The following is a 9386-nucleotide window of genomic DNA, read 5'->3' on the forward strand; positions in this document are numbered from 1 at the left end:
AGGTGAAAGGGGGCGTGGCTTCACGGAAGGGGGCGTGACTTCGCGTCCAGACCCCGTTTTCGGCACAACTCGCCCCCCCTCCCACCCGCGGCAACCACCCGCATCTGCCCCCCACCCGCGGCATCCACCCGTCACCCGCGGTCGCGGGTGAAAGGGCGTGGCTTCACGGAAGGGGGCGTGGCTCAGCGTCCCGACCCCCGTTTTTGGCACATTGTGGGTCGGGGCATACGGCCTTCACCCGGACACTGCTGAATCTGCAGTGCTGGCTTCTGGACTGTGACAGGAGCCGGCACTTTGGTGTCACCCCTCAGAGGGTAACACCCGGGTGCGGGCCGCACCCCCCGCACCCACGTTGTGGCGCCACTGCTCCCGCCCCCACCCGTAGCACAAACACCCGCCGCATCCACCCACCACCCGCGGCACTCCCGTCCCCTCCCCCACCCAGAGCACAAACACCCGCGCCACCCACCCGCGGAACTCCCGACCCCTCCCCCACCCGTAGCACCAACACCCGAGGCAACCAACCGCATTCGCCCCCCACCTGCAGCACTCCCACCCGCAGCACCAACAACTGCGCCACCTACCCGCGACACCCACCGCATCCGCCCACCACCCGTGGCACTCCACCCCCTCCCCCACCCGCAGCACCAACACCCGCACCACCCGTGGCACTCTGGCCCCTCCCACACCCACAGCACCAACACCCGCTGGCCCCCCCTGCGGCACCCAACGCATCCCCCACATCCGCTCCCACCCGCGGCACTCACGCCCCCACCCGTAGCTCCCACACCTGCAGCATCCCCTGCCCCTCCCCCACCCGCTGCAACCCTGCCCCTCCCCCATACCCACCTCTCCCCCCTGCTGCACCCTTCACCCAACCCGCGCCACCACCGAAACTGCCCCATCCTGCACCCACCCCTCCCCCACCCGCACCACCGCCCCAACCCTCGGAACACCAGCAGCTGCCTCCCACCACCCAACTGCACCACCACTGCTCCAGCCCCTGCCCCCCCTCCGCACCTGTCCCTCCACCCCCAGCACCCCCCCTCCCCCATCCACGGCACTCCCACACCAGCTTCTCCCACAGCCCTCCCACACCCACATCACCCCTGCTCCAAACCCCCCACCCATAGCACCCCCGCCCCTCTCCTACGCACAGCACCCCTGCTCCCGCACCCCCACCCCTCCCCTACTTGTAGCACCTGCTTCTGCAACTGTGGCGCCCTCAAACCCCCCCCCCACCCCCCAAATGCACCACACCGGCAAACCGCACCCTCCCCAACCCGTGACACCCCCCCACTCCACCCCCATACCCACCTCTCCCCCCGCTACACCCGGTTAACGGGGCGTAGCCCCTAACGACGGTGTGAAGAGCGCCCGTAGGGCGCGATGAATCACCTAGATTTTAATATTCATTTTTAAATGTTAGTAAATATGAATATTTTAGCCCTGGAAGGACAATATTGAACCAGATCAATTTGTAATCGCTCTGAGATCAGTCTAAATAGAGCTTTAGTAAATATACCCCTTATGTTCTAATTACAAAATAAAAAAACCCTTCCACACCCACACCTGACACCCTGCCTTCATGGGATGGAGAAGAGTTTGAATGACTTCTCTGAGTCCCGCCCCTCTTAGTACATTTGAACACACGAGAGAGTGTGTCAGTCTCAGCCTCCTCTGAGATTTGGGGATTTCTGCTACAGGTCTGCGCTGTGATTGGCTCCCTGGGATTATTGCTCTCTGCCTGGCTGTGGACGTGAATCCTTCCTGAGGAATAGCAGCAGCTGAGATACCAGTAGAAGAGACGGGGACTTTACAGCTGGGTGAGCAGAATTTAGGGTGACCAGCGACAGGTATTTTATATTTTAAGTACTTCTATATTATGCTTCCAAGATAGGCATAGCCATAGGAGAGAAGTGTAGAAAGTTTTGGGCCTGATTTCGAGTCAGACACAATGTTTGTCATCTGCCCCCATGTCTGCATATATACCCACTCTCTCCATGTATACACCTGTACCCATGTCTGTATATATACCCACTCTCTCCATGTATACACCTGCCCCCATGTCTGTATATCATACTTGTCTACCTGCCCCTCTCCATGAGGGAGAAAATGCTCTGTTCCTGGACTTTCCTGGTAATGTATGATTGCCATCACCTGTGGTGAAACACCTTTCTTATCAATTACCCAGCTCACCACAGGTGCTGGCAATCATACATTACCAGGAGAGGGTCAGGTAGGCAAGTATGCTGTATATATACCCACTCTCTCCATGTCTGTACACCTCCCCACGTATACACCTGTCCCCATGTCTGTACACCTCCCCACTCTCTCCACGTATACACCTGTCCCCAAGTCTGTATATATACCCACTCTCTCCACGTATACATCTGTCCCCATGTCTGTATATATACCCACTCTCTCCATGTATACACCTGTCCCCATGTCTGTACACCTCCCCACTCTCTCCATGTATACACCTGTCCCCATGTCTGTGTATATATACATCTGTCCCCATGTCTGTATATATACCCACTCTCAGACATACATCTGTCCCCATGTCTATATATATATACCCACTCTCTCCATGTATACACCTGTCCCCGTGTCTGTACACCTCCCCACTCTCTCCATTTATACACCTGTCCCCATGTCTGTACACCTCCCCACCATACTTGCCTACCTGACCCTCTCCATGAGGGAGAAAATGCTCTGTTCCTGGACTTTCCTGGTAATGTATGATTGCCATCACCTGTGGTGAGCTAGTTAATTGATAAGAAAGATGTTTCACCACAGGTGATGGCAATCATACATTACCAGGAAAGTCCAGGAACAGAGCATTTTCTCCCTCATGGAGAGGGTCAGGTAGGCAAGTATGCTCCCCACTCTCCATGGTGCAGTGGTATATACATGTGGGCATTATACATAGGTACAGCAGTATATACATATGGGCATTATACACAGGTGCAGCGGTATATACATGTGGGCGTTATACACAGGTGCAGCAGTATATACATGTGGGCGTTATACACAGGTGCAGCAGTATATACGTGTGGGCGTTATACACAGGTGCAGCAGTATATACATGTGGGCGTTATACACAGGTGCAGCAGTATATACATGTGGGCTTTATACACAGGTGCAGCTGTATATACGTGTGGACATTATACACGGGCACAGTGGTATATACGTGTGAGCACTACACACGGGTGCAGCAGTATATACATGTAGGCATTATACACAGGTGCAGCAATATATACATGTAGGCATTATACACAGGTGCAGCAGTATATACATGTGGCATTATACACAGGTGCAGCAGTATATACATGTAGGCATTATACACAGGTGCAGCAGTATATACAGGTGCAGCAGTATATACATATAGGCATTATACACAGGTGCAACAGTATATACATTTAGGCATTCTACACAGGTGCAGCAGCATATACATGTGGGCATTCTACACAGGTGCAGCAGTATATACATGTAGGCATTATACACAGGTGCAGCAGTATATACAGGTGCAGCAGTATATACATATAGGCATTATACACAGGTGCAGCAGTATATACATGTGGGCATTATACACAGGTGCAGCAGCATATACATGTGGGCATTCTACACAGGTGCAGCAGCATATACATGTGGGCATTATACACAGGTGCAGCAGCATATACATGTGGGCATTCTACACAGGTGCAGCAGCATATACATGTGGGCATTCTACACAGGTGCAGCAGCATATACATGTGGGCATTCTACACAGGTGCAGCAGTATATACATGTGGGCATTCTACACAGGTGCAGCAGTATATACATGTGGGCATTCTACACAGGTGCAGCAGTATATACATGTGGGCATTCTACACAGGTGCAGCAGTATATACATGTGGGCATTCTACACAGGTGCAGCAGTATATACATGTGGGCATTCTACACAGGTGCAGCAGTATATACATGTGGGCATTCTACACAGGTGCAGCAGTATATACATGTGGGCATTCTACACAGGTGCAGCAGTATATACATGTAGGCATTATACACAGGTGCAGCAGTATATACAGGTGCAGCAGTATATACATATAGGCATTATACACAGGTGCAGCAGTATATACATGTGGGCATTATACACAGGTGCAGCAGCATATACATGTGGGCATTCTACACAGGTGCAGCAGCATATACATGTGGGCATTCTACACAGGTGCAGCAGCATATACATGTGGGCATTCTACACAGGTGCAGCAGTATATACATGTGGGCATTCTACACAGGTGCAGCAGTATATACATGTGGGCATTCTACACAGGTGCAGCAGTATATACATGTGGGCATTCTACACAGGTGCAGCAGTATATACATGTGGGCATTCTACACAGGTGCAGCAGTATATACATGTGGGCATTCTACACAGGTGCAGCAGTATATACATGTGGGCATTCTACACAGGTGCAGCAGTATATACATGTGGGCATTCTACACAGGTGCAGCAGTATATACATGTGGGCATTCTACACAGGTGCAGCAGTATATACATGTGGGCATTCTACACAGGTGCAGCAGTATATACATGTGGGCATTCTACACAGGTGCAGCAGTATATACATGTGTGAGCATTATACATGGGCACAGCGGTATAGTGGGCATGTATGCTTACCTCCCCACTGTCCCCATGTATATACACATGCCATGGCCCCTTTGTGATGGTCCGATGACTATGCCTGCGTTTCCTGAGAGTGGAAACATGGCGCTGGACCACCTGCATATGCAGCCATGCTGCGTAGGCAGAGGTCTACCTCTATTCACTGCAATTGAATTGCATTGTGGGGCGGACCCACCCATGTTGAGTGGCCGTGGCCTGTGCTTGCCCCCATGTGATGTAAGTGGTCGCAGACTTTGCTGTGCCTGGTAGAGCTACTTAGACACACTGCGCCAGGTAGAGAGAAAGGGAAATTGTCTCTCTCTCCTCACATTACCTTGTAGGGAGAGCCCGAAGCCTAACAGAGTGGGAACCCGAATATACTCAGCTGCACAGCGGCAGAGCCACCACTCAGGAGCTTCATGATGCAGTAGCCCAGCGCCTCAGTGGGGTAACACGCCAATGACCGAGAGCTACAGCGCAGGACACCAGCAGCAGCACCCGGCTACCAATCTGTGACCTGCTAACAAGGCTACAGGGCGCTGCAATACTTGTGCCACGCATCAGGGGCACACGCATAGTTACAGTCCTGTCAATGGGACACTTTATCCAGGATCCAAATGCTCTTTTGACTGGCAAAATGCACCTAGAAATGCAGTTTCCAATGCAACAGTAACATTCAGCTACACAATAGTGACACATTTAAGTAATACGGGTCTATGGTGGTCATTCCGAGTGGCCGATTTTCGCTATGCTGCGATTTGTTGCTAATTGCGCATGCGCTTAGTTATTTAACAAAAAACTTAGTAGAGTTGCTGTGGATCTTGCGGTGCTTTACAGTTGCACTGCAGACTGAGTGATTGACAGGAAAGGGGCGTTTCTGGGAGGTAACTGAGCATTTCCGGGAGTGTGCTAAAACACGCAGGCGTGTCGGTGAAAAACGCGGGAGTGTCTGGTGAAACGGGGGAGTGGCTGGCCGAACGCAGGGCGTGTTTGTGACGTCAAACCAGGAACTGAACGGACCGAGCTGATCGCAATCTAGGAGTAGGTCTGGAGCTACTCAGAAACTGCAAGAAAATATTTATTAGCACTTCTGCTAATCTTTCATTTGCTATTCTGCTAAGCTAAGAAACACTCCCAGAGGGCGGCGGCCTAGCGTGCGCAATGCTGCTAAAAGCAGCTAGCGAGCGAACAACTCGGAATGAGGGCCCATTTTCGCTCACTCTCACAAATAATTTAGAGTCTGAGCAGCAGAAAACGATGGAAAAGATCTGTAACTAGACAAAACATTACAGCAATGCTACTATAACTGAGTCCTGTGCAAGGGCCCTCATTCCGAGTTGTTCGCACGCAAGCTGCTTTTAGCAGATTTACTCACGCTAAGCCGCCTACTGGGAGTGAATCTTAGCTTCTTAAAATTGCGAACGACGTATTCGCAATATTGCGATTAGACCTCTCTTAGCAGTTTCTGAGTAGCTCCAGACTTACTCGGCATCTGCGATCAGTTCAGTGCTTGTCGTTCCTGGTTTGACGTCCCAAACACACCCAGCGTTCGCCCAGACACTCCCCCGTTTCTCCAGCCACTCCCGCATTTTTCCCAGAAACGGTAGCGTTTTTCCGCGCACGCCCATAAAACGGCCTGTTTCCGCCCAGTAACACCCACTTCCTGTCAATCACACTACGATCACCAGAACGATGAAAAGCCGTGAGTAAAATTCCTAACTGCATAGCAAATTTACTTGGTGCAGTCGCACTGCGGACATTGCGCATGCGCACTAAGCGAAAAATCGCTGCGATTAAAAAAAAATTTACCGAGCGAACAACTCGGAATGACCACCAATGTGCATAAAGCTTGCTGACAAGTCAGCCCTGCTCTATCTAGTTACACTAGTATGTGGCGCCACCCAGTGGCTGAGCATAAAATAGGTGTGGAATCAGCGAGTTTTATCCATTTATCACTTTGTCTTCTCATGTGTCTTCTTGTTTTTCACCCCTAGTTGCTCCATTTCCTGATACAATGGTCAGTGCCTCAATGAGGAACCTGACATATATGTATGTCTTACTGACTGGCGCCTTTCTCCTGGGATTTTTTACTAACCATCTCAACCCTGCGTTGAATCGCTGGAGACCTCCGTGTATCTGCTGTGATCGTAGACTGACCGCTGATACCATTACCCCACTGCGAGACAACCGGACATTTATCATAGCTCCATATATCGACACTCGAATACAGAAACGCGCAGTCCGTATCCTCAGCATTATTCACCATAAAGAGGTAAAGGAGCTATACTGCTGGTTTTGCTGCACCGTAAACAAATCTGTGGAGGTTTCCCGGGCTCAAATAGATATACTCGGTGACCGGTTCGGCTTTCCCTATGGTACAACGAACCTGGTCTGTATGGAACCACCAGACTGCCATGCCAAGTACCTATCTGTCCATACGTCTCCTACAGGAAACATGATGCAATTACCCTTGTTCCGAATACAAAATCAGGACAGGTCCGCCAACTTCACAGTCTGCATTTCCACCATGTATGGGAATTACAGTAACGTCTTACAGTTCATACAGACCATGGAGATGTACCGGATATTGGGGGCCCAGCGGGTCACCATCTACCTTAATAACTGCAGCACACAGGTGGAAAAACTTTTGCAATACTATGTAGCAGAAGGCTTTGTAGAACTGATACCATGGCCAATCGAACAATACTTGACCGTGGCACGAAGATGGCACCATTCCATGGAGGCCAAAGATATTGGGTATTATGGCCAAATGGCAACACTCAATGACTGTATCTATCGGAACATGTACAGGAGTATGTATGTGCTGCTTAATGATATGGATGAAATAATTCTGCCAATCAAACACCGGACGTGGGACAGCCTGATGGAAAGTCTCCAGCAACAGAACCCAGACGTTGGGGTTTTTATCTTTGAAAATCGCATTTTCCCTCGGACCGTGGCCACTGACGGAAACTTCTCCAACACTTCATCTTGGAAGAGTTTGCCGGGATTCAATATACTTCAGCACGTTCACCGTGAGCCAGAAAGACCGGGCCATTTCAATCCCCGGAAAATGATTGTGGATCCTAGGAAGGTTTATCAAACATCTGTGCACAATGTTCTAAAATCTATTGGGGGTTCTAAAAGAGTCTCAGTGGAGACAGCCCTGCTTTACCATTGCAGAGACCCCCACCAGAACAATTTACCTAAGACATCTTTAATAGAAGATAAAACTCTTTGGAGATACAATGCTTCATTGATTACAAATGTTAACATGGTCCTGAGTCAAGTAGATCTACAGTCATAAGAACCCGAGGGTCATTAATGTCAGATTATTCTTTCCACATCTACAGATCCCAGCCACAGTATCTATAACTAGATAAATAAGTTATAGATACTGTGGCCGGGATGCAGGGCCGGTTCGAGGGCCCTCGGCGCCCCGGGCAAGGAATGGGGGTGTGGCTTAATACAGGGGGCATGGTCAGTTACGCTCCCTGTACAGTAGAAGCACCGCTTAAATGCTGAGCGGTGCGCGATGACGTCATCGCGCACCGCACAGCAAAAAGTCCTCTCCACGAAGGGAAACTAGACGCGTAGCATCTAGTTCCCTTCGCGGAGAGGACCTTTTCCTGTGCGGTGCGCAATGACATCATCGCGCACCGCCCAGCAAAGGTCCTCTCCGCGAAGGGAAACTAGACGCTACGTGTCTAGTTCCCTTCAGAGGGGACCACAGCCGCAGAAGCCGGGGGACACAGCGGGCAGTGGAGGGCACAGCAGTGGCGGATCTTGCCATGGTGCGGCGCCCTCCGGATGGCGGCGCCCCGGACAAAAGTCCTGCTTGCCCGTGGCAAGATCCGCTACTGCCGGGATGTAATGGCGGCCAAGTTTGCAGAAATGAGCATCATTTACGGAAAAAGTCAGACATTTTGCAAAGTCGACCAATGTATTACATGAAAACTCGGCCACTTTATGCTCTAAAGTAGAGTGGCCAGGAAAAAGTTGGATCCAGATGTTTTTGCCATGTTAAACGTACAACTCGGCCAATGTAATGGATCTCATACAAAACAGCTCTACAAAGTCGGACATAAATAGAGCTGGGTTGTTGTTGTATTTGAAAATGTTGAAAATTTATTACAAGTACACAATGACAGTACATTTACATCAAATAATTTTTTTTTAATTATTTGTAACCTTAAAAACAAAAAGTTGATCTCTCAAAATAGCCTGTGTAGTGTACAAGTCCTTTTTTTCACATTTTGCCCCGGAAAATGCGTCCTCCAAGACGCACAAGTAGCTTATGTTGATTTAAAGGATATGCGGCATGGCTATATTCTGTATGTTATAGCAACTGTAAGCCGCCAGAAGTCGGGTCTGATTTGCATTGTGAGCGCAAAAGACACCCACCATTACACTGGCAGAGTTCCGGGAAAAAGTTGCACTTTTTGTCTGAGTTTGTCCAACTTTTTCCCGTACGCAAAACTCAGCTCCCATTGCATCCCCTGGGCCTATCTATAGATATAGATATAGATATAGATATAGATATAGATATAGATATAGATATAGATATAGATATAGATATTGTAAAGGTAAATTGTGACATTTAGTAGATGTTCCACAAATAGTCCAATTAACGATGGTTATTTTTGATATTGGGAGTCCCTAATGAGACTCCTTTAAAAAAGAAAAAAAGAAAAAAAAAAAGCTGCTGTGATAGCAAATGATTCTGAAATCCAAAATA

General features: G+C 49.6%; 1 protein-coding gene across 2 annotated transcripts; it reads left to right on the forward strand.

Annotated features, from left to right (window-relative positions):
• The first annotated feature begins 1620 nt into the window (after nucleotides 1-1620).
• LOC134947421 (beta-1,4-galactosyltransferase galt-1-like) lies at nucleotides 1621-8206 on the forward strand. Of its 2 annotated transcripts, none has more exons than XM_063935517.1 (2): nucleotides 1621-1826; nucleotides 6643-8206. In XM_063935517.1, the coding sequence occupies exon 2, from the start codon at nucleotides 6663-6665 to the stop codon at nucleotides 7953-7955; it is 1293 nt and encodes a 430-aa protein (XP_063791587.1). In that variant the 5' UTR covers nucleotides 1621-1826; nucleotides 6643-6662; the 3' UTR covers nucleotides 7956-8206. The 2 variants fall into 2 exon arrangements, with proteins under 2 accessions (XP_063791587.1, XP_063791586.1); XM_063935516.1 differs by having other exon boundaries at nucleotides 1621-1856; nucleotides 6643-8205.
• Nucleotides 8207-9386: the final 1180 nt, after the last annotated feature.

This window comes from Pseudophryne corroboree, chromosome 8, assembly GCF_028390025.1.
Source record: "Pseudophryne corroboree isolate aPseCor3 chromosome 8, aPseCor3.hap2, whole genome shotgun sequence".
NCBI lineage: Eukaryota > Metazoa > Chordata > Amphibia > Anura > Myobatrachidae > Pseudophryne > Pseudophryne corroboree.

Bases quoted from the DNA above. Each gene is read 5' to 3' on its own strand.
- LOC134947421 (XM_063935517.1), top strand. From the start codon at position 6,663: ATGGTCAGTGCCTCAATGAGGAACCTGACATATATGTATGTCTTACTG.